Here is a 25,239-nt window from a genome sequence, read left to right on the forward strand (position 1 = left end):
AAGATATATATAACCTGATTTTTAGAAATTAGCAAATTGTAACTTTTATATCTCAAACGTAATTTTTGTACTTTTTAAGTGATTTTCAAACATGTCACATATATGATTTTCGAAAAGGAAAAATAGTCCTGGAAGATGAAGATTGTATAAGGAACCCAAACAATTTAGTAATTATTAAACAATGCAAGTTTGACTTGAAACTGACAGGATAGATCAGGAATGTTTTCTTCAATTATATACGTTATTTAACAATAAAAAGACAGCATGAATATAAATATATTGAATATAAAAAGGTTTATGCCTTGGTGCATAATACTGTTTCCCTTGGATTCATCACTGTCGAGTTGGAATCTTTCTTGAGGCAGAAAAGAATTTGCTTACACCACGTTATCTAAAATTTACGGTGCTACCAATGACTGAAAGCTAATAAATATTCATCTTGTCATTTATTTATTGTTATAATATTTCTTTGGTGTATATTAGTTAAATATACTTGTACAGTTGGTACGAAATTTCTTGTAGTACACTTGTATTATTAATTTAATATGTTCGATCATTTGTTAACTGTTAAGTTTATTAATTATGAATACACAAACATGCTGACAATATATTTAGATTAAATAACTGTTAAGAGCTTAAAACTTGGCATCTTTATATATGTATTTTATTTGCATTTGGGTTACTGATACGGACTGGTTTAATTAATTAAGAAAAGTACATTTACCTTTCAACGCATACTTCAAGACGTGGTTTTTAGTTTAAAAAATGGAGAATAATTATTTAAGCCATAGGAATGTATCCTGAATGTGACAATATGTCATTGTCCTCCTAAAATTAAAAGAGTTCTTGGAACATGCCTATTTTTCTGGTTTTAATGTTCAATTTGCTTTCGCGTGATTACTTTAAATTTTAGCATGTCGTTTGAGGAAATTGATTAGCAATGATGTTGTCTTCCTCACTTACAACTAGCTGAGATATTTCGAGAAATGTTACTGAAAATAATGGTTTTCCAAGTTTATAACGTAACCTGAAATTTTATGTTTTCTCATAATCAGAATACTTTATGGGGATACACGGATTAAGTTTGGTAAAGTAAATGTTGAAACTATAATTAATCAAGTGCACTGAAATGCTATTTTGGTTATTGAAAGTGAAATGCATTCATAAGTCTTTAAAATTAATATATATATATATATATATATATATATATATATATTCAAAACATTTGTAAGTATTTTATCTCTTATGTGACTAATTTTTATTTTAGAGTAATATGATTGATTGCACATTCAAAAAAAATTGAATTCTCTATGTTTCACAAACTAATGTAACAACATTAACACTTTTAGAAACTAAAATAATTATTTATTCAGAAAGTCTCTAAAGGTAATAGAAGGAACAACCATATTATGGTTAATGTATGTAATTATCAGTGAAAATCAACCAAATAGTTAGGTCCACATAAGACTTGGCCTATTTATTAAAAATGTTGGATGTAATTATATATATTTATTTTTAAAAAGCTTATTTATGTCAAAAGTTCACATTTTCAGCTTTAAATAAAAGACAACTGAATCTTATATATGGAATAGTCTATTTATATATATTATATTATATATGAATAAAATGTACATATAAATAATAATAACAATAAAATGTAATTATTAATTATAAATGTTAAAGATCTATTTAGTCATATAGGTCTGTTGATCCACAGTCCCTGTATAAAGCATGTAATAAGGATGTATTTATGTCAGAATAATACTTCAAATGGGCAAAGCCAAGTTTTAAAACTCGTTGTATAACAAATTAATAAATTAGGATTAGACTTTGTAAAAGCATGAATCAGGGCAGGTTGGTCTATTAAAACATGGTATAGCTGTGGTATGCTTTCACCCCTATTAACTCTGGGTAATTAATTAACATCTATCAAGGTTTTAGAATTAAGAAAATGATGGCGTTGACTTTATATGTGTGTTGTTTTAGTAGAATAATCCAAACGCTCAATGAATATGAGTTAAGAGAAAGAAAGAAAAATGTTTTCCAAATGATTGGGATGCTCATGCATGCAACTCACTCTCTCCTCCCAAAGTACAAAAACAATACATTACGATAATACTGTCATGGAGAAATAATATACTGTGATTTTCTGGTTGAAAAAGGTGGAGGAAATGCAGTTCAATTTGTAAATGTAAACCAAAGTTTATGTGTGCTTGTAAATGGTAATACTATTATTATACAAATAAAATTTGGATATGAAAGAAACATTGTGAAAGACATCCTCTAATAATGTCTGTCTAAAGCAGAAGTAATGTCTGTCTAAAGCAGAATAGCTACTCCTTACAGTAGAGCCTAGAGGATTCCCTATGTATTATTAGTTTGCTTAATGATTAATTAAGCATTATGAGATATTAATTAAGAGGGGGGAAAAAAGCCATGGACCTTAATCCTCTAATCTAGCAAGGGCTTCCCACCTTGCAGTTGAGGAATCCAGCAAAGCGTGTGAGCCTGTTGGCTTGTGACCCATGTCTAGGTTTCATGAGAAACCCTTTGTTAAATGGAAGCTTACCAAGAGGTTTCCCTGACTGAATAAACTTAGCCCCATTCATGAAGACATCGTTTTCTGATCTCCATTGCCATTTCTCCCACTCAGAAGACGGTGCATAGTCCCTGTGCGTCACTATCTTCGCAGCGTCGTTGTTTGGTGCAATGAACCGGTTTCCTTGGCTCAGAATCGTTGGCCCTGAGCTCCCACCAATTGCATACATCAGCCAGTGAGTGTAATCGTTGTTCAACACATGGAAGAAACCCCATCTGCATCTGGGCATTCTCTGAATCAGACCCTGCCCGAAATGGTTGAATGCCACTGTCACCTGCATTATCTTGTCTCCGGAGAAGGTGTCGCTCGCTCCGAACAACATCACCTAATCAACAGCCAAAACAATAATCAATGAATAAAGGTGAAGAGTAAAAAAGAGAGAGAATAAGAAGAATATAATGCATTTACATCGTTATGTTTGGTCATGTGGCAATTTGAGATGGTGATTGCAGTGGATCCCTGGATAACGTCGACGAGACCATCCTCGCAATCAGCGAGTGAGATGTGATCGATCCAAATGTTTGAAGAGCCAAAAATGGAGATGGCATCCCCATCAGCCCTTGTTCTTATTCCGACATGGTCCCAAGAGTCCCTGATCATGCCACCTGGCGTGGACTTGATCTTATGTATTTTAAGCCCATGGATAATAACGTTGTTCACAAACTGCATGGTAAGGCCTGCGCCATCCTTGATCACCACGCTGTACCCGCGACCGTCGATGGTTTTGTCAGAAGAAATCAACAACTCGTAATTCAGCTTGATGACCATGCTTCGTGAAAATATGATCCACAGTGGGTCCTTTTGTATAACCGCGTAGCGTAGGGTTCCTGGTTTTGGGTTAACGGGATCATCGTCGGAGGGATCAGTGACAGTGTAGATTTTTCCGTTGGCTCCTCCGATGGCCCTTCTTCCAAAACCCTTCACGCAATTGGCTAACTTAAAACGGTTTTTGGCCCAGCCTTTCTTGCACCTCCAACAACGATCGATTGGGTTCAGGGCCAAGCAAGGTCCAGTGTATTTCTTCTTCTCATTCTGCTTCAGCTCCCTCCTTGTGATGTTTGATTCCTTCTTTGAAGTCTTCTTAAAATCCCTGCATCAAAGCATTTGTGAGAATCAACACCCAATCATGTACGAGTTGATGATGGAAGTACTTACTCGTCATCGTGAATATCTTGGTGGGAAGTAGCGTTTGTAGGGTCAGGCACGTAGGATTTAAGAGCGATTTCATGGGCCTCTTCAGCTCGTTCTTGGAGAAATTCGTCGAACGTGGCAATGCCAGCCTCAAGGCATGGAATAGTAATGGCAAAAGCGACCAAGATAAAGGCAACCTTGCATGAACTTCCTGCCATTATGCTTTCCAATGCCTCTTCTGTTTTTTCGATTTGGTTTTCTTCTCTATTTGGACTTTTTCTCTTTTTTCTTTTGCTTCAGAAACTAAAACTTGTTTTTGTTCTTGGTTTAGAAGGCAAGGACAAGCCTTCGGTCTATATTTGAGCCTTTTAGAGTCTACAAAATAGACCTCACCAAGCCAATATAGATTAGAGCCGAACACTTTATTAGGTCCACAGCATAGCGCTCAATTGAGCTGTTTAGAGAAGCAAAATCTGCCTACTTAAATAATGGTGGCATTCCTTCAACAGTGATACCTTCACTTCTAAATTTAGGAGCGTAAAGACTGGGAAACCTTTCTATTTCTGTGGCTGTTTTCAATTTCATTCAGAATTGGTTAACAGAATGTGGATTCTGTCTCTCTAAGATACAGATTTGGCTTCAAAAGGAAATGATTGTTAATCCGTTCACTTAGCCTAATATTTCTCATCACTGTTTTCTTTGCTTCTCCATTTGAATAGCCATTGGTGAAATTTCTTATGTACAACCTAACGCTGGTCGTAGCAGTTACTGTTTATCAGCCACAAAAATGTGTATTATTGTGATGCCTTCTTTAGTTTGTTTCACCATATCAATTTGGAAACATTTGCAAGCCCTATTTTTGTGACGTGTTTGGTCCTACAGTTTTGTTGTATATATTTCTGTCAAATTCTACTTCTAAAGTCTATATCTCGTTTATATGGTGGGGAATGTAGTCAGGAATCACCTACTTTTTTTTTGGAAAAAATAAAAATTACTTTAAAACAAAGCTGGTGGAAAAAAAAAATGCTAAAGTCACTTACCTTTTTTAAAAACTCTAAATTGAATAGTGATATTCTTGAAATTTTGTATTTTAATTAAAACGCAGAAGTAAATAAGCTTTAAAATAAGCTTTTTTTTATATAGAAATCAAATCCAAATTAAGTTCAATTATTCAATTAAATTAAAGGAAATAAACACTTATTCTCGTAAGAATTTGAATAAGTAAGCAGATAATTTCCTTTCTAATAAAAGTATAATATATATATATATATATTATACTCATAATAATATAAAATTATACACTCGTTATTTAGTAAATCAATCTAACTCAAGTTTAAAAAATTTAAACTCCACCGATTAACCACGGGTTGGTGGGTTAAACGAGTTGGCTCACTCGTTTATTTAGTTACATTTTTTTTTTCAATTATCAAAAAAATTACAATTTTTTTCTAATTGAAATATAAATAAAGTTCAATCCAAATATAACCAAAATGATGTTAAACTCCAGGTACAATAAAAAAAATACAATACAATCCAAAATCATATTAAACTCCAAATACAATCCAAAAGCACAAAAATACAAAACAAATTACTATATAACATCATATCAATGTGTTCATTTATCCATCTATAATATTAGAATCTTGAATGAAAAAAATCTACAACATAAGAGAGTTTAAGTTTAAAGTTTTTAATTTTTTAATATAATTTAAAATTTATGGATGGGTTGGTCAACCCGACTTATTACGAGTTCAACCCATTTTTTAGTAGACTGAGTTCAATTTTTGTTCGTGTATTTTAATCCATTTTAAGATATATGTTCTAATTTCATCCAACTTTTCACATATATGGTTCACCTTATCAACATAAGCTTTGTTCAAGTGCTGCTTTCAATTCTCTCCATGTATAATGTGCTAACCTTTTTGGGTTGTTTTGATCTTTAGTTCAAAGAGTCCATTCCTATCACCTTTCTTCATCCCAATAGAATTTGTTTCCCTTATAAATCTCATCATGATAACATGCTTTCATTGAGAATAACACAACTTCATCTCCACCTGTCAATTTATAAGTTTATTTTTTCTATTGTAAGTCCCGGTTGTATTTCAAACTTTGCCTAACATATCCGCAAAAAATTATGATAATACAATGAACAACATCTCTTTCAATATTTTGAGTTGCATCTAAGAACACTTTTCAAAACCACAATATTTTAGTCTTATGAAAGTTTAACTTAATGCCAGCAACTATTTCAAAGCATCTAAGAACACTTTTCAAAACCATAATATTTTGTGGTCTGTATTCATCTGAATCTTGTGGGTTTTCTGCCTTAGGTATTAAGGTTATGAATGATGCATTGCTACCTCTAGGCCACTTACCACTAGTATGAAAATTATTAACCGCATTCACTATGTCTTTGTAATGGCTCTTGTTTAAAGTCTATGGTTCTCAAATCTACAAACAGTTTTGATCTCTCTGCCTTTTCTTCAATATCTAATCCACTTTTTATCTAGAATGCTTATGTCACATATCATCTTTTGTTTTTTACGATTTAGGCCCCTTAAAATCTCTTTATTCCATGCTTTGAGGTCTTGTTTAAGCCATTTTAATTTCTCTTTTAGGATCAACATACCACTTCCATGAACCTAGTAACTATTCCAAAACCCCTTAACTGTTTCCTTAAAGCCCCTTTCTTATTGTCATATATCAAGGAACCTAAAGGGTTTGGGTCCCCAATCTATTAATGAGTTCTTGAAGAAGATTGCACAATGGTACGAGACAGTTCTATTCAAAGACATACAATTTGCAATCTGGCCATATGTCCAACCATTCAGACGACACTAACATTCTATCTAACCTACTCTTAGTTGTCCCGTTTGCCCTGTACCAGGTGAATTTTCTCCCAATCATTGGTATATCAAAAAGTTCAAGATTTTCTATGAAAGAGTTGAATTCATGTGTGTCCCTTTTGAAGCTGTCACCTTGACTCAAGCCTATTCATTCTTGGATACCAGTCCTAGACTTCTCCAAAATGAACATACTTCTACGCCAAATGCTTGTGTATACCTCTAGCACTATTCTCTGCATCTATATGAGCCAACTCCAAATTGTTATCTCCCCAAATTGCAATACACTTATCTATGTTTATTATTGCAGATTTAGTTTCTTGGATGCATATATCATATGTTTCTTTTGATATAGTTTCCCTAACATATCTCCATTTCACCGACCCCCTAAACCTCTTATATTAAAAGTTATGATCTTCATAAGTGCACGTCTTTCACCTCTGATGATATATATGTTTCATACTGTTGTCTCTTTCTTCCATTTCCTCCAATTTTTTAAGAATACTTTCTTCCTAACCGGAATATGTGATTCCTATTTGTTTCCCTAAATTCCACGACTTCAGAGCTTCTTTTGGTCCATTCTTTAACCAGAATAATCTATTACAATTAAATATAGTTTCATCAGAAATAGAGTTACTAAGCGAGTAAGCAGTTGACTAATTGGCGTCTTTGCAGATGTAGACAATTTGGTGTTCTGTAAGGCGATTTCTAGAGAAATCTTCCTATACGCTTGCTAGATTGTTCCGGATACAACCTTCTGCCACTAATATAACAACTCTGGTTTGTTTTGTTAACCTTGATGAGTTTCATATGCTTCTCATTGTCGGAATATATATATATATATATATATATATATATATATATATATGTATAAATATAAGGTAGTACCCATTTATAGGCATATTTTTTTTGCCGAAAAAGAATCAAACGTCACAAACTAAGTATCAACCTTTGCTAGAAGAGCGATTCATGTACTTAGTATCTTACATTGTTCAAACAATAATGTGTTTATTCTTCGTTAAAAAAAATTAACGTTAATTTAATTCATTTACTGACTAAAATATTTCTAGATAGGTAACTCAATCGATAAAAGTTAATCTACCTACAAAGCTACTTTATAATTTATAATAAAAATTCTAAAAGACCTACATCATTATATTAGCTTGAATAAAGTTGTTCATAATTATAATTTTCTTATATTATTAGGTTAATATGTATGTATACGTAATATGCATAATTATTTGCATATAATATGTAATAAATTTATTTAAAAATCTATTTTGTAACAAAAGTTTTGTAAGATCTCATTTTAATATTATATAACTACTAAGAGAAACATCACATATAAAAAATAAAAAAATAAATAATTAAAAAAAATGTATATAAGACTATTAAAGTTATTTTTAACATACTATAACATCAATAAATATATATATATATATATATATATATATATATATATATAAAGTCCTACACTCCTAAGAATAATATTACAACAATTCAAATGCAATATATTGATTTTCTAAGACTAATATAGATAGGAAACCAAATTATTTATTTTAAGTTTCAGTATCACTCTAGTCCTGTACTAGATCGATAAGAACATTCATATATGTTCACACCATTAAAATGATCACAAAAGAAAAAACAAACAGAGAAAAAAAGGGTAAATTAATGTCCCAAAAGAGTTTTCATAGCGAAACATGAAAATAAACATCATACAACACTTATTCATAAAACAACCTTATAACATGAAATGACTCATTTTAAACTCAAATATCCAAATAAAACATTAATGTGAAATCTCGAGAGATCGTGCATAAGTGGTGGCCTCTACTACTCTACAGAGCCATTATCAATGGTTTTCACCCTACAACACACAAAGTTAGTCTATTAACGTTTTAAGTCAAGGTAAAGCCCTAAAACTAAGACATGTTCCTCTCACCACATACATCACCCTTCTTTACTTAAGATTGAATGATTATTAGAGCGTCAAGACAACCTCGAACGTCTGGATTTCCACATCAATGTTTATACTACTAAAATGTCACCATAGAATCTCTTCACGTGATCCATGGAATTGCACTAAACACATATACCATGCACATAATTGATAACAAACACATCCTCATTACAATATCATACATGAACAAACATCATACATATTCACAATCATATTATCAATCCATGAAGCATCACAAATCATAATAAAACATACTTAAAACTCATGCTAAACCACTTCAAATAAGCAAAGGTCAAAAAATCACAGAACAGCACACTAGCGCTCAGACTAACGCTTAATTAGCGTAGAAGCTCCCGCAAAAGAAAGTGATCAACGCCAAATCTAGAAAAAATAGCTCCAAACCTATAGTGGTATTCTCACTTTGGTTTTTTCAACGGTGAAACTGCACTCAACAGTGAAATTGGCCACCATTCTAGAGAAATTACACCTTTCAAAATATGATCAGATTGCACTATAAACCTATCCAGATGACCAAATATGTACTCTTGACTCTGTGATTGGTTCAAAACATGTTTAAATGTCATATTGAATACTAATGTATCAAATAACCAGAGACTCGATCCATAAGCTTACTCCAATTTCAACTAAATTTCAAACAACACATCAGCATATCAATTAACCCAACAAATTTAACTAAGTCAGAAATTTCATAATCTCAGACAACCAACAACAGGAACACTTTCAATAGCCCATCACAACAAAATGTCCCTACAACAGACTATCAATGGTAAAACAAAGCAAGCATGTCAATAACACATCATCATCAGACTCAAAACAGATTTTAACCGTGATTCATTCAAGTAATTCAATAATTTCAATCAATCATAGACTATCAAACATGCACACACAATTCTAATCATATTATAACAAGAATAATGGTATTTAACTTCCCTTGACAAATTACCACAACATTATAGAAAGGTTAAAACATCTCCAAATGCAAAAGAAGCTTTATGTGTTCCTACATGATCATGATACACCGTTAGAATCACTGATTAACAAATATTCAATCTTATGACTCAAAAGACACATGCAAGTTAAGCGGGATCCACATGCAACAGATATGAAAAAAATACTAAGGAAAATGATTGAAACTTAATTTATTCAAACAAAGAAGTTAATCAGTCCAATTTGAAGAGTTTGTCACAAGGATTAAATCCTACGATCTTAATTCTTCAATCAGACGAATAGATGATAAGAACTCCTAGATAGAGGTAAGAGAACTTTAGAAAAATGATTTCTAAAGAGATTGTGTGTTTTAAAATAATAAAACTCGTTCTTAACAAAATTATTTATATTAAAACTATTTAATATTAAAATAATTAAGTCTCATTATCTTAAATCACTACTTCTTTTAAAATGAAATTTTTTAAGTCTTTACAAGTTTTAAATAATATACAACTTTTGTACATAGATAATCTTATAAATTTAACTTTTAATATAAGTTAAAGGACACATTAGTATATAATTTTAAAACATTATAATAAAATTTAATTTAATAAAAAACAAATATTACTATTTATAAATAGATAGTATAATTAATCTTGAAAAAAATAAAACCTTTATCATTTTAAGTAAATAGACTTTCAAAAATCTAGATCTAACATATTTCGTAAAGTAGGTCTAAAATTATTTTCCCCCATAATATTAAACCGTGGCCCAATCAATTATGAATAGTGGAATGGCCCAATAGCTCTTGGCCCGCAACGTGATTAAAGCCATCAGGGAAAAAGCAATGCGTGGACGTGGCAGATAACTCTGCGCGAAGGGAAGAGAGAAATCAGAGGTTCCAGAGGCTTCTTCCCAGGAGACCGAAGAAGACGATGGCAGCACGGTGGTCCGGTGGCGTCAAACGGCTAGGGTGCAGAAGAGGAAAATGGAGAGAATGAAGAGACAAGTAAGTAAAACTAATCCTTTCCTCCTTCTCTTGTTATTTCTTGTAATCACTATATTTTCATATATCTGAAAACGTAAAAGGAGAGCTCTATTTATAGAGCTCTTGAAAACAGAAAGCAGTTAGGGAAAAATAACAGAAACTAACTAAACTAAAGAAGAAATGGACTTCGGTTCATATTACAGTAAAAAGAATCAATAATGATTCTCAACAGCCTCCCCTCAAACTGGACAGTGTATGGTCACAAGTCCAAGTTTGGGAATAATAGACTTGAACTTGACGCGGTGAGGGAATTTGGTGAAGACATCAGCAAGCTGCTCATCGGATCTCACTGGAAGAAGGGTGAGGAGACGTTCCTGGATTTTCTCACGAACAACATGGCAGTCAAGCTCAATATGCTTGGTGCGTTCGTGAAAGCTCTGGTTGTGAGCTATGTGTCTTGCGGATTTGTTGTCGCAGTATAAGGCAGGGATCCCTGATACTTCAATTTTGAGGTCCTGTAAGAGGTAGCAAAGCCACTGTATTTCACATACAGTGGCTGCAAGTGCCATGTATTCAGCTTTTGTGGAAGATCTGGAAACAGTCTTCTGCTTCTTAGACTTCCATGAAATGAGAGAGGATCCTAGGAAAATGCAAAACCCTGTAGTGGATCTTCTGGTATTAGGGCAAGTAGCCCAGTCAGAGTCACTGAAGCCTTTCAGTTGCATAGGAGAGTCAGCAGCAAAAAATAGCCCTTCAGAAGGCTTAGATTTAATGTACCTAAGAATGTGCTGAATAGCACGATAATGGTAGTCAGTGGGTGATTGCATGAACTGACTAAGCAAATTAACAGAAAAGCACAAGTCAGGTCTAGTATTTGTGAGATAGAGTAACTTCCCTATTAATCTTCTATAGGGGCCTGGATCATCCAGGTAGCTGTCCATTTTGTATAATGAAGTTGTATCACTTAGGAAAGGAGTGGAGGAGGGCTTGCATCCCAACATTCCTGTCTCTTCCAGTATGTCCAAAGCATACTTCCTTTGGCACAAATGAATGCCTTTCTTTGATCTAGCCACTTCCAATCCTAAAAAATACTTGAGTTCTCCAAGATTCTTTATTCGGAATTTCTTGTTTAGGAGTTCCTTTATGGAGTCGATTTCCATCATAGAATTTCCTGTCAAAACAATGTCATCTACATACACAAGTAGAGCAGTGAAACCTGTAGGGGTTGTTTTAGTGAATAAGGAGTGATCTGATTTAGACTGAGTGTAGTTAACAGATATTAGAAAGGAAGACAGTTTTTCAAACCACTGCCTGCTAGCTTGCTTCAAGCCATACAAAGACTTTGTTAGTTTGCAAACCTGCCCTTTATTGTAGTTAGTCAAACCTGGAGGCGGCTCCATGTACACTTCTTCATTAAGATCTCCATGGAGGAAAGCATTATCCACATCTAGTTGATGTAGAAACCAATTGTTTGAGGCAGCTAGAGCAATGAGTAGTCTGACCGTGGTGAGTTTTGCAACAGGAGAAAAAGTGTTAAGATAATCAATTCCCTCCTGTTGTGTGTAGCCCTTTGCCACTAGGCGAGCCTTGAATCTCTCAATGCTACCATCCGCTTTATATTTCGTCTTATACACCCACTTACATCCAATAGCAGTCTTTTCTGGGGGTAGCTCTGTTAGAACCCATGTGTTATTATCCTGCAGAGCTTTGATCTCTCTTTGCATGGCCTCTACCCACTCATTCATGCCTTTTGCCTCACTGTAAGACCTAGGTTCCTTGCATCCAGTGACAGCCATGGTGTACTTTTGATGCTTTTCTGAAAGATTATCACAGCACAACAGATTAGATATCGGGTAAGGGGTTTTAAGGCTATTTTTCATAGATAGGGATTGATTGACCTGGTGGATGTAATCCTTTAGGTAGTCAGGGGTCTTTCTAGGCCTGTTAGACCTTCTGTACACTTGCATTTCCTGACTGTCTCCTGCACTGTCACTGCTGTTTGCATCAGCAGTGATTGGTTGTGTTGCTTCCTGGTCAGCTGCTCCATTATGCATGCCATCACCAGTGTAGATGTGGTCTTTAAAAAAATCAGTGAGTGAATCAACTCTGTCCCTTCCACTATCTGCATTTGGATTGTTGTCCTGTACATATTTGTAAGGAAAAACATCTTCATGGAAGACAACGTTCCTGCTTATAAGTAGTTCCTTGGTGTTTATGTCAAGCACAAGGTAACCTTTCACACCAGATTTGTAGCCCAGGAAAATTGCCTTTCGAGCTCTTGGGTCAAGTTTACCTCTGTTTTGCTCAAGAGTGGAAGCAAAACACAAACATCCAAAAATTTTGAGGTTTAAATAAGTAGGAGGTGAATTATGAAGCAGATCATGGGGGGTTTTGTTATTAAGAGTGGGAGTAGGTAGCCTATTTACAAGATAAACTGCATGACCAACCGCATAGGACCAGTATGCATTGGGTACATTAGACTGAAAAAGCAGGCCACGGGTAACGTTTAAAATGTGTTGGTGTTTCCTTTCAACAACAGAGTTTTGCTCAGGAGTCTCAACACAACTTCTTTGATGGTTAATACCATGTAGTTTGTAGAAATCCACACACTTAAATTCAGGACCATTATCAGACCTAATGGTCTTAATCCCTTTGTTGAATTGGTTTTTAATTTTAATGACAAAGCTTTGCAATAAATCTCTAGTTTGACCCTTATTATTCATCAAAAAAATCCATGTGTGTCTACTGTAATCGTCAACAATAGTGAGAAAATATTTATGCCCATGAACAGAGATAGTGTTAAAAGGACCCCATATATCACAGTGCACAATATCAAAGCATTCAGCAGTAGTAGAAGTACTCTTTTGAAATGACAGTTTTCTTTGTTTAGCATAGTGACAGGTATCACAAACAGTATTATAGCCTAAACTAACATAGGGAAAGTTCTCGCATATTTGTTTCATGACCCTGTCCCCTGGATGGCCTAGCCTATAGTGCCATAGGTTTACATCAGTTTTATTAAAAGAAAGAACATTCCTGGAAATATTTTCCTGATCCAGTTTAGGGAAACCCTGCAGATAATAGAGCCCTCTCCAAGAATTAGCATATCCAATCATCTTCGAAGTGTGGTTCTCCTTTATCTGGCAAGTCTTAGATGAGAAAGTTAGACTACAATTCAAGTCTTTAATAAGACTTTGAACTGAGATCAAATTGAAATAGAACTCAGGAATATGTAAAACATTAAAAATAATGAGGTCCTCAGAGAATTTCACAGTACCAGCATGTCTAGCAATGAGAGTAGTATTGTTAGGCAATCTTATAGAAATAGGTTTAATTTCATGGTATGTCATAAAATTCATTTTATCATGTGTCACATGGTCTGTGGCACCAGTATCAATTATCCAGGAAGAGTTACCTTGCTTGTTTGCAATATCATTCCTCTGAATTTGATTAACTTTGTGAGTGGGCTCATCTTCTTTGTCTATCATTCTGAGTAGTTTCTGCATCTGTTCTGCAGTAATAGAGCCAAATATGTTGTCCTTATTTGTAATCTGTGTTTTCTGAGCTCCTTCGGGTTCAGTGGTATTCTGGCAAGCATGGGCAGAGCTCCATTCATTTTTTCTGTCTTGACTCCCTTCTCCTTTCTTGTACCAAGGTGGATACCCATGTTTAGAGTAGCACTCATCCACAGTGTGATTCATTTTGTTGCAATATGAACACTGTTTGCCATAATTGGGATTTTTTCCTCTTCCTCTTCCTTGACCACGGGACCCATAGCCCCTTCCTTGTCCTTTCCATTGACTGTTTTTGTCAGCAGTGCTGGCCAAAACTTTAACATCGGCAGACCCATGCTTTTCCTGTCTCTCTTGCTGTATAATGAGGGAAAATACCTGATTGATGTTTGGGAGGGGATCCATTAACAGGATCTGTGTCCTTACTGTATTGTAGGATTCATTCAATCCCTTTAGAAAGCATATCACGTGCTCCATCTCTTTGTATTTCAAGAAGGTTCTTGAAAGATCACAACTGCAAGGAATCTTGCAAGTACAGGTGGGTATGGGTCTTAAGAATTCCAATTCTTCCCAAAGAATCTTTAAGTCAGTAAAAAATTGACTCACTCCTCTTTCTCCCTGTCTAATGGAATGTATGTCTTGGAGTAAGTCTGAAATTTTGAAATGATCACCCTTGGAAAATCTTTCTTTTAGCTCATCCCATAATTCTTTTGCATCTTCCACATATATGACACTCTCGGCTATTTGTGGTGAAAGAGTCTTTGTTACCCAAGACAATATCATCATGTTGCACCTTTCCCATGCATCATATAGGATGTCATCCTTTTGGGGTTTCTTTATTGACCCATCAATGAATTTAATCTTGTTCTTGGACAGCAAAGCTCTTCTCATGCTTCTGCTCCAGGATGAATAGTTATTCTCACTTAAAGTTTGAGTGATGAGGGTGAGACCTGGGTTCTCTCCCGGGTGTAAGTAATAAGGACTGGAAGGGTTGTTGAAATCTGCCAATTCCATGGAAGTTAAAGACTGAAAGAACAAACCCAGAAAATTTCAAGAAAATCAGTGGGGGTAGCGGAAGCAGAGTTGCTCTTGATACCATATTAAACCGTGGCCCAATCAATTATGAATAGTGGAATGGCCCAATAGCTCTTGGCCCGCAACGTGATTAAAGCCATCAGGGAAAAAGCAATGCGTGGACGTGGCAGATAACTCTGCGCGAAGGGAAGAGAGAAATCAGAGGTTCCAGAGGCTTCTTCCCAGGAGACCGAAGAAGACGATGGCAGCACGGTGGTCCGGTGGCGTCAAACGGCTAGGGTGCAGAAGAGGAAAATGGAGAGAATGAAGAGACAAGTAAGTAAAACTAATCCTTTCCTCCTTCTCTTGTTATTTCTTGTAATCACTATATTTTCATATATCTGAAGACGTAAAAGGAGAGCTCTATTTATAGAGCTCTTGAAAACAGAAAGCAGTTAGGGAAAAATAACAGAAACTAACTAAACTAAAGAAGAAATGGACTTCGGTTCATATTACAGTAAAAAGAATCAATAATGATTCTCAACACATAATCTGAAAATAAAATAAAAAATCTAACTCGTTTTAGTCGCTATAGCTACAAATCATCACAACCACAAAACCCATAGTAGTATACGTAACACATTATAAAATTATCATAGCATCATATTGTGATCATAAAAAGAAAACCTAATGATTAATATTGTTATTTTTGAAAAATCTGTGGTGAAGTATGAATATCTTTACAGGACAGCATCACCGAGAAAAAGGGCTTTATTTAAAGAATGAACAATGGCTATATGCATGTAGTTAATAAAATAGCTTGGAAAAAAACTAATTTTAACATTAACAATATAAGTGGTAGGGTTGGTCAAAAGCTTTTCCACTGCTGCACCAACGACTGTTTATTATTAACTTAAAACTAGCTAACTTTAACTTTAGCAGAAAGAAGACCTGATGTCTATTAACGAATTTACATTTATATAAAATAAACATTCCTTCCTTCAAACATAACATAAAGAGGCTTAAGAGTCAAGTCAAGCTATATATATATATATATTTGAGAAAAATCTCCTTCACATATAATAAAGACGAAAGAAAAATGAGTACACATAAACAATGTAAATAAAGATAACAAAAAAATTAAGATAAGACGGTATAATTTAGGTTTATGGAACGTTGCAGCAAATATTTTACTTTCACGAATAAAATTATCAATATTTAGACAAACTTAAGAAACTTGGCTTCGTTATGAATGTTTTGCATGAACTTAAGAAAACTCTGAAATGTAAGTTTTGTTTTGTTTAAGAAACTTAAAAAAATATTTTTGGTAATTTTTTATCATTGTGAAATAGTCATTTCTTGTACATATTCTTTAGCTTGAGTGACAACTACGTACCTTTGATATTAGTGCTACAGTAAACGACTTCATTTATTGTAATTTAACAGTTTTAGTAGTAAAGTCGTTCATTACTGTTATATTCATAGCGATACAGTGATATTCTCCACGAATCAAAATACATTCTACTTTCTTTTCAGATCTATTGAATTTTTCACTTTCTTGTTTTAATATTCAAAACTTGGACTGATTCTCAACAAAATTATATATTCTTGTTATATTTTCTTCAACTGCTTGGAAATAGAATCAATATATATATATATATATATATATATATATATATATATATATATATATATATATATATATATATATATATATATATATATTATTAAAAGTATGTACATGTAATGTGATGATATATATATATATATATATATATAATACATGTTCAACATTGATAATTCTTAACTTATTTGTTTAGTGTTTTGAAAAACAATATTCAGTTTTTAAATTTTTAAAAACTAAAAGACTTATTTGATAAATGTATATGTTAAAATAGTTTCAAAAAAATATTTTGTCTGTTTTTAAAAACTAAAAAAAAAAAAGAATTATCTCACAGCAGGGTTAAACAATATTTTTACATACATGCGTAAATAGGAATTGATGGAGTCAGAAATTTTATCCTATGAAACCCTATTACAGACTGCACCTTTTGTGGATGGGATGAGATCAGGAACATAAGGAAGAAAAAAAAGATATATGGTGTAAAAAGAGAAGAGATAAATTATGTTACTGATAAACAAAATCATACTCGTGATATTATTTTAACTCATTTTCATATGAATGAAGAATATTCAAATTCATCAAGATAAAGGTATGAATATGGTAATATTCTACTTTTTAAAATATTAGAATATTTTTAATTGATTTGATACTTTATTACTTCGAAATATACTTAGTACGTATTATTGTTTTAATTAAATCGTTTATATATTATTGACAAAATTCTGTTACTTTTATTTGGTATTGAGATTTATTTGGTTAAATCAAATTTATTTGGCAGTATTAAAGGACCTTCAACTTGGGGATTGTGTAGCTATTATGCTAAGGAACATTCTGTCGGAAACTTTGTATGGACAATAAGTTTTCTTGTCTTGTACAAATATCTCTTTGGTCTTGTTAGTGGGAATCACATAAAAATAAGTGTTACATTTGACAATGAGTTATTCCGAACTAAAAATTACTAGTTTGAAAGTGATATATCAACATAATCAATTGTTTTATACCAGAAAATCTATTCTCTTTCTCACATGAATATAATTTATAACTCTTCTTTAAACGCAGGGGAATAAAGATGTTTTTCTGCTTAATTCACAACAATTACTTTGATCATTCATCCATGCAAAAAATCTAAGGTTGTTCCAATTATAAAAATAACAAAACAAATTCATGAATAGCATTCACTGTATCAAGTAGGGTAAAAGTCTTCAAATGCTTATATACGTAATTATTTATGCATAACTATTGAGCATTATTCTGTAAAAACAACAATATACTTTAATAAATAGAGTGGATATTAATTTAATAAAAAAAATAGCAAATATATGAATTGAATACTCTCGATGAATTAAAATGTTTTAAATATACTGTTAATAGACAATAAATAAACAGATTATTTATGCTTCTTTTAGTAAAAAAGATATTATTTATATGTATCTACCCATCCATTAGAATTTAGTATAAAATCTTTCTAATAATCTATATCTGTTTAGCATGCTCCCTGCATGAAAAGACAATTTGATGACCTTGGTGGGATTGAGTTTTATATTCTCTTACAAAGACAACATGAAGAAAGAGATGATGGGTCTTTTATGGCAAAAAAATCACGTTTTGGAAAGTAAATTCCCTGCTGCAACACTTTTGACCAAAATTGGAAAGTATTCTTCTTCACACAGTTCTTAACAGTCCTTTTAGATACTTAACTTCCAATTAACTTCTTTATTCTTCCTTCCTAGCACTGAAAAACTTTAAAGAAATATTTTATAGAAAAAAGAAGTCTCAAGATCAATATATGTGAAATTTTAAGCAAAAATTTGGGTTACATGGTGACAGTAGTGTAAAACCAAGATTAATTTTTGCATGTTCAAGAGTGAAGATTACTCATAGGAATATCAGACAAAGGCTGAACACAAACTGAAACGAAAAATAGGGCACTTGAATTTATGTTCTTTTACAATAAAAAATAACTGAACACTGTATCATGATTTTGTCTTCTGATAGTGATTTGCTATTTGTCAGCATACACTGTCTAGGTCTGCTTTGATAAAGAACCTATGAACCGAAAGACTATGCCAAGAAGAAAATTGGAATCTAATTTTTATATACTTCAAGTGGACTTAAATGCCCTCACTTTATTTGATCATTAAGCTCTTTTTCTAACCATAATTGTGAAATCGTGATGTCTACACCGAAATACCATCAGATTCATGATATCTATTCGTGGAGGTATATCACAGACATGCAGTATAGCAGTTTAAGAGAATAATACAACTAGACTAGTGCACTTTGCAAAAACGAAGTTGAGAACTCCGAATAGATGATAACTTAGCTTAACAAAAGAAGAAAAAAACAGAAAGAATGATTCAGCAGACGACAAACCTGAGATGATAATTATATGCTGTCTTACTCAAAGTACAAAGGTTGTTTTCAATATACTTAACTGTTGTGACTTTGAGTTCATAAAGCAGCAACCTTACTATTACGCTAAGGTTCATTTTCGGGAAAAGGGGAAGAAAAAAGAAGCAGCTAAAATTAGCAATCCAATCCCATTACAGGTACAAGCTTTTCATTTAGAATTACACTGCTATTATCATAATAAATGTTTACATTGAGAGTTGGTATAGATTGTTGAAATGAAAATGTAATCTTATAGAAATACAGCAAGAAAAATATCTAAATCTTGTCTTACTAATTTTTTTTCCAGCTAACCTTAAGTCACTTTTTGAGTGTGCAGAAGAAAGCCTCCGAAGAAGTTTCTTAAGCCAGTACTATTCATGGACAAAATAGCCTAAAAAGCATGCAAGGCAGCTTAATAAGGTGTTGGTGATCCTAAATCTTCCTACACTAGCCATCATGATTTCCCTAGCAGATGCCTATCATATAGTGGCAGCCACTGTCCCATTATATGTGACCATGATACTTGCCTACGTTTCTGTGAAATGGTGGAAGATCTTCACACCAGATCAATGTTCAGGCATAAACAAATTTGTGGCGAAGTTCTCCATCCCCCTTTTGTCATTTCAAACCATTTCCTCGAACAACATCTACAAAATGACCCTCAAACTCTTATATGCCGATTTTGTTCAGAAATTGCTTGCATTTCTAGTCTTAATAGCAATCACGAAGATCAGTGGCCGAGGAGGTTTAAAGTGGATCATAACGGGTTTGTCATTAACAACACTTCCCAACACTTTGATTCTAGGAATCCCTCTGATGAAAGCTATGTATAAGGGTGAAGCAGTTCTTCTCCTTGCACAGATTATTTTCTTGCAGAGCATGATCTGGTACAATTTGTTGTTGTTTCTTTATGAACTTGATGCTGTCAACACCAGGCCTGCTGCAGCTGCACCACCATCACAAGGCTCGGCTGGTACATGTTTATAGTAGGTTAATTTTCTTTGTAAGGAATGAGATTTAGAGTGATTAATATACGTGAAACAAATAGTAATTAACTTAGCAAAACGTTGATCTAGATTCATTCTTCTTCTTGCCATTACTTTTCTCTCATAATAATACTCTAAAGGCATAATTTATATATATATATATGTATGTAGATAATATATTATTGATAAGTTAATCGTGTTCAACCAAGTAAAGTGATCTAAGACAGTCAGATTAAATGGGGCCTGAACATAAATATATTTAAAGAGTAACTATATTTGAATACTATATTATAAGCTTCTACAAATCAGTTTTTTTAACATGTTTTCTGTGCAATATTTTCTTTCTCTACCTCCTCTTTAGATGCCATTTGAATATCTAAATACAATTTTGTTAACTATATCCCAGTGCTTTAGTAGCAACATGTAAATCAAACTAACACATATCATGTTGATTTATATACGGTGTAAAATTTAAATGCAGATATATTTCCATAAAACCGAAAACCAGAAATAAAAATTGTGTAATTTTCTATGTTCTTTAAATGTCTGTAAGGAGAAACAGACACAGATCGTGAGGTACAATCAAAAGGAGAAGAAGACGTAGACCCTAGAACAAAAAGGAAGCTGAAGGTCTTGCCCATTCTTGCCAAAGTGGGAAAGAAGCTAATAAAAAATCCTAATACATATGCAACTTTAATGGGTTTTATTTGGTCAAGCATACATTTCAGGTAATTAAAACATGTCTGTCAGCATGCCATTTTAAATTCCTGATCATACACAATAATGAACGTGACAAATAATGTTAACTTGTGCAGGTGGGGATTACGCATGCCTGAAATTGTTAATCAGTCAATAGAAATATTATCCAATGGAGGTCTTGGCATGGCAATGTTCAGCCTAGGTAAGTAAAAGCAGAAGTCCATGGTTTCTTTTATGAAGTACTAATTTGAGCACCCAATTGTTTCTTATTGGAGAATGTGATGAGTTTTGAAAATAACTGAGACAATCCAAAATGCAATTCTAAAATTGCATTAAAGGGTATAATTTTTTATTTTTTTTTATGTTTGTTGATGGAGATTGGTACGTATCAGGTCTGTTTATGGCATCACAGTCGAGCATCATAGCATGTGGGCCAAGGATGACAATGGTGGCAGTAGTACTGAAATTTGTGGTTGGACCTGGTCTCATGACAGTGGCTTCTCTTCTGATAGGATTAAGATGCACATTGTTCAAAGTGACAATAGTTCAGGTGATTTTTCCTTTGATTTTTTTTCCTTCTTTTCAGGCCATTTAAAGGTAAATAGTTTGCATGATCATGATCTTGCGGATCTTGCATGTGGCAGGCAGCTCTACCTCAAGGAATTGTTCCTTTTGTTTTTGCCAAAGAATATAATGTTCATCCATCTGTTTTAAGCACAGCGTAAGTGTTCAAATATCTCTCAATACATAAACATAAACATAATTATTTGTATAAATTTATTTCTAAAGACTAGATTAAATGGTTGAAGATTAACATTGTAGTTCGTGTAAACGTTTATCTTCATTTTTTTTCTTAAAAGTATTTAAAAACATTTTCTGGCAAGTTATTAACATTTACTTATATTTGAACATACATTATCGATCAAAATGAAATAACTAAGTAATATTTGCGTAGAATTTTATAAACTTTATCTGTTTCGTTAAAATTTCGATTCAACATTAATTTTACATTCTCAACAAATATTAAATGGTATCATTATAAAATTAAATATTTGATAAAAATAGGAATATCAAAACAGATTGGATGGAAAGAATTGGTCTATCATAAGAAAACAGTCTAATATCCCGTAAAAGGATGGATCAAAAAGACTAGTGAAATCACTAACTATTTTTTATTTTTTTAAAATTTATTATATATATATATATATTAAAATCGCAGTAAATATTTTTTAAGTTTTAATTGAATAAATTAAAATAATTAATATTTTTATATATTAAATTACTTAATTATAATTAATAATTGAAACTTAATTTATAATATTAATAAAAAAAATTAAAATTATTTATTATTTTAATTTTTTTAATTTTAAAAAATAACTGACAGATTAAAAGCTCTCTCTGAATTTTAAAAGAATGAGTGGTCAACTTTAAGTCCAAATCTGTTTTGTTTATAAGTATAAAGTTAGTTAATAGTAACATTTATTTTTCTTTTCTTCTCTAGTTTTATTATTTTATTTTTGTTTAATAAAAATAGTGAAGAGATTTGATGTTTTGTTATTGTTTTTTATCGCAGGATCTTGTTAGGAATGATCATGGCCTTGCCGGTGGAATTAGCCTTCTACTTCCTCTTAGCAATTTGAACAGTTAATTAAGTAGTTATGATATATATATATATATATATATATATATATATATATATATATATATATATATATATATATATATATATATATATATATATATATATATATATATATATATATATATGAACAAGAATAACCAGCATTACATTGCTGTTACAATAATTTACAAATATATAGTTATAAATTCACTACATTATTCATTCATTGTAATTAGAAAACATGCGCCCGCCAAGGCTAATTAATATTGGATTGCTTATAAATAAATATATATATATATATATATATATATATATATATATATATATATATATATATATATATATTATTTGTATATATTGTTACCTAAATGTGTCATGAAATTTTTGATTTAGTTCCTTCAAACAAGAAAAAACAGAGTTGTTATATTAGTTTAAAAAAAATGTTCTACGTTGGACTCTTATAAGTCGATGTAAATTTGGTGAGGTCTTATATTAGTTAGGTCATTTTTATATTGAGGTTACAATGAATGAGTAGTTAAAACATATTTTCTATTCTGGAAATCTTTTCTAATATACTTGTTTTAGTAGCGTATCAAAACTAATCTAATATCAAAACGTAAAATACAAAAATTTACATCAAACTATCCACTGTCTCGCGTAAATTTATGCTAGCATTTATCACTACCAACAAATTTAATTTGGACAATGAAAAGTCCAATATAAATTTGAGTTTCTTTAAAAAAAACAGTTCCAATTTAGGTGAGAGTATAAATAATTAACATTGGAGATTTTTTATCCAATATAAAAATACATATTATTTTAACTCCAACATAATATTTACATCATGAACATTGATATTGGTATAAAATTTACATCGTCGACATTGATATTGGTATAAAATTTACATCATCGACATTGATATTGGTTTTTTAAGTGATGTAAAAGGCAAAAATAAGAAACATAACAAATCTTCCTCATGTTAGCGATGTAGTATAATGTTCTTGCAACTTTAATTTTTGTTTGATTTGGGTATATTTTGTTGGTTTACAATTAATTTATCTCATTGACAACTTAATTTATATATCTAAACTGTTTGTTATACTTAAATTGTTTTAATAAGTAAATATTAAATATAAGATTATATACCTAAAATATCATTTTTATTATATTTACATCATTTCTAAATAATAAACTATTAAATATAAATTATCATGCATGATTATATATATAAAGTAGTTTAAAATCATTAAGATACTTTCAAATTTTTATTATATTAATAAGTGTATATATAAACCATATTTTAATTTATGGATATCAAGTAAATTATACATTTAAACTGAAAAAACAATTCAAACATCTTAAATACAAAACTTTACTATGAAAAAAATAACTATCAAATAAGTTTAAAATTTTGAAATGATTTTTGTTATAATACACGTTCTAAGCACTTAAAAAACATTTTTTATTCCAAAAGTAACGCAAAAGTATGCAAAAAGACAATTCAATAATTAAATGTTAGATGAGACAAAAAGGGACTACATCCCTTTTCCGTGAAGATAGAAAAAAAAAAAGAATTAGTTCAAAAAGAAACAATAAATTTTTAAATATTAAAAATATAAATAAATATTTTTATTTACTCTCACTAAATTAAAAAAATTTAAATTCATTTATATTATTATATAAAAAAATCTTTTGATATATATTTTATGTTCTAATTTTACTCTTTAAATAATAATTTGATGTCAAATTTTGACTAATTATGCACTTGTAATGGCTTATTCTGCTCTACAAAGTCATTATTAATAGATTTCACTCTACCATCGATAAGGTTAGTTTGCTAACGTCTTAGACTAAGGTAAAATTCCTAGATTAGGACATCATACTCCTCTCACCACACACCCCACATTTTTCTACTTGAAATTGATTGATTATTAGGGTGTTAGATAACCCCAATACATAATCTTTACATCGATATATATTGAAACCACACAATAAATTCTTCTTGAATTTCTTTCACAACATACTTCCAATCATAATATAGTTCAGAAAGCATCACAAACTTCACACTAAACATACATAACAATCATAGAAAATCACTTCAAATAAACAAAGGTCATTAAATCACAAAACAGCACATCGGCACCCGAATTGAAGCTTAGCACAAAAGCTCTCGCGAAAGAGAATGCCCAATGTCAGTTTCTGGCGCTCGACACCAAAAGACATAAATTAGCTCTAGACTTGCAGTGGTCACTAGCATTCAATCGTGCCATGTGACCATTCAGCACATGACCATTGGCCTTTTGGCCGCTCAACAATAAGCGTCATACCAAAAATCTGCATATTTTCAAACTGTGATATGATGAACCATGTACCAAATCAAATGACTAAATTGGTATTTCTAACTCAGGGATTGTCCAAATACATGTTTTGATGTCCAAGGAAATACCAATTTTATCATCTCATCATATATTAATTACATCATTTCAACCTCAAATCAACTAATTCCAACATCAAACGATCATATTTCACCAAACAAAATTTCAACACTATTTTCAACTAATCAAAGTTTCAATTTCACCCATTTCATATAGACCAACAAAGGCACACTTTCAACCAACATTCCCAACAAAAGATCTCTATAGTTTATCACCAATTATAAATAAATTCAAATGTGTCAAACAACACACTATCATATGGCTCAAAACATATTTTAACGGTGATTTACTCATTTAAAACAAAAATTTCAATCAATCACAAACAATTAAACATGCACACACAATTCTAATTATATCGAAACTTGAGAATAATGGTATTTAGCTTCCCTTATCGGTTAGCTCAAACTGCTCTATGGAACCTAAAACGACTTCATCAACTCAAGAAATTCTATCTGGTCCTACAAATCACAAAACCAAGATCAGGT

At 31.9% G+C, this 25,239-nt stretch overlaps 2 protein-coding genes across 2 annotated transcripts; one reads left to right on the top strand and one right to left on the bottom strand.

The window, feature by feature from the left end:
- Positions 1 to 2,219: 2,219 nt before the first annotated feature.
- LOC108328659 (pectate lyase) lies at positions 2,220 to 4,164 on the bottom strand. Its single transcript, XM_017562553.2, has 3 exons — positions 3,755 to 4,164; positions 3,008 to 3,689; positions 2,220 to 2,924 (listed from the first exon to the last, which is right to left on the bottom strand). Exons 1-3 carry the CDS (start codon positions 3,946 to 3,948, stop codon positions 2,457 to 2,459), a joined length of 1,344 nt encoding a protein of 447 aa, XP_017418042.1. The 5' UTR covers positions 3,949 to 4,164; the 3' UTR covers positions 2,220 to 2,456.
- A 10,983-nt stretch (positions 4,165 to 15,147) lies between these two features.
- On the top strand, positions 15,148 to 22,351 carry LOC108328630 (auxin efflux carrier component 8). Its single transcript, XM_052873391.1, has 8 exons — positions 15,148 to 15,334; positions 19,085 to 19,171; positions 19,351 to 19,986; positions 20,553 to 20,727; positions 20,815 to 20,900; positions 21,091 to 21,248; positions 21,343 to 21,419; positions 22,272 to 22,351. The coding sequence occupies exons 3-8, from the start codon at positions 19,470 to 19,472 to the stop codon at positions 22,336 to 22,338; spliced, it is 1,080 nt and encodes a 359-aa protein (XP_052729351.1). The 5' UTR covers positions 15,148 to 15,334; positions 19,085 to 19,171; positions 19,351 to 19,469; the 3' UTR covers positions 22,339 to 22,351.
- Positions 22,352 to 25,239: the final 2,888 nt, after the last annotated feature.

The sequence above is a fragment of the Vigna angularis genome, chromosome 2, assembly GCF_016808095.1.
Source record: "Vigna angularis cultivar LongXiaoDou No.4 chromosome 2, ASM1680809v1, whole genome shotgun sequence".
Lineage (NCBI taxonomy): Eukaryota > Viridiplantae > Streptophyta > Magnoliopsida > Fabales > Fabaceae > Vigna > Vigna angularis.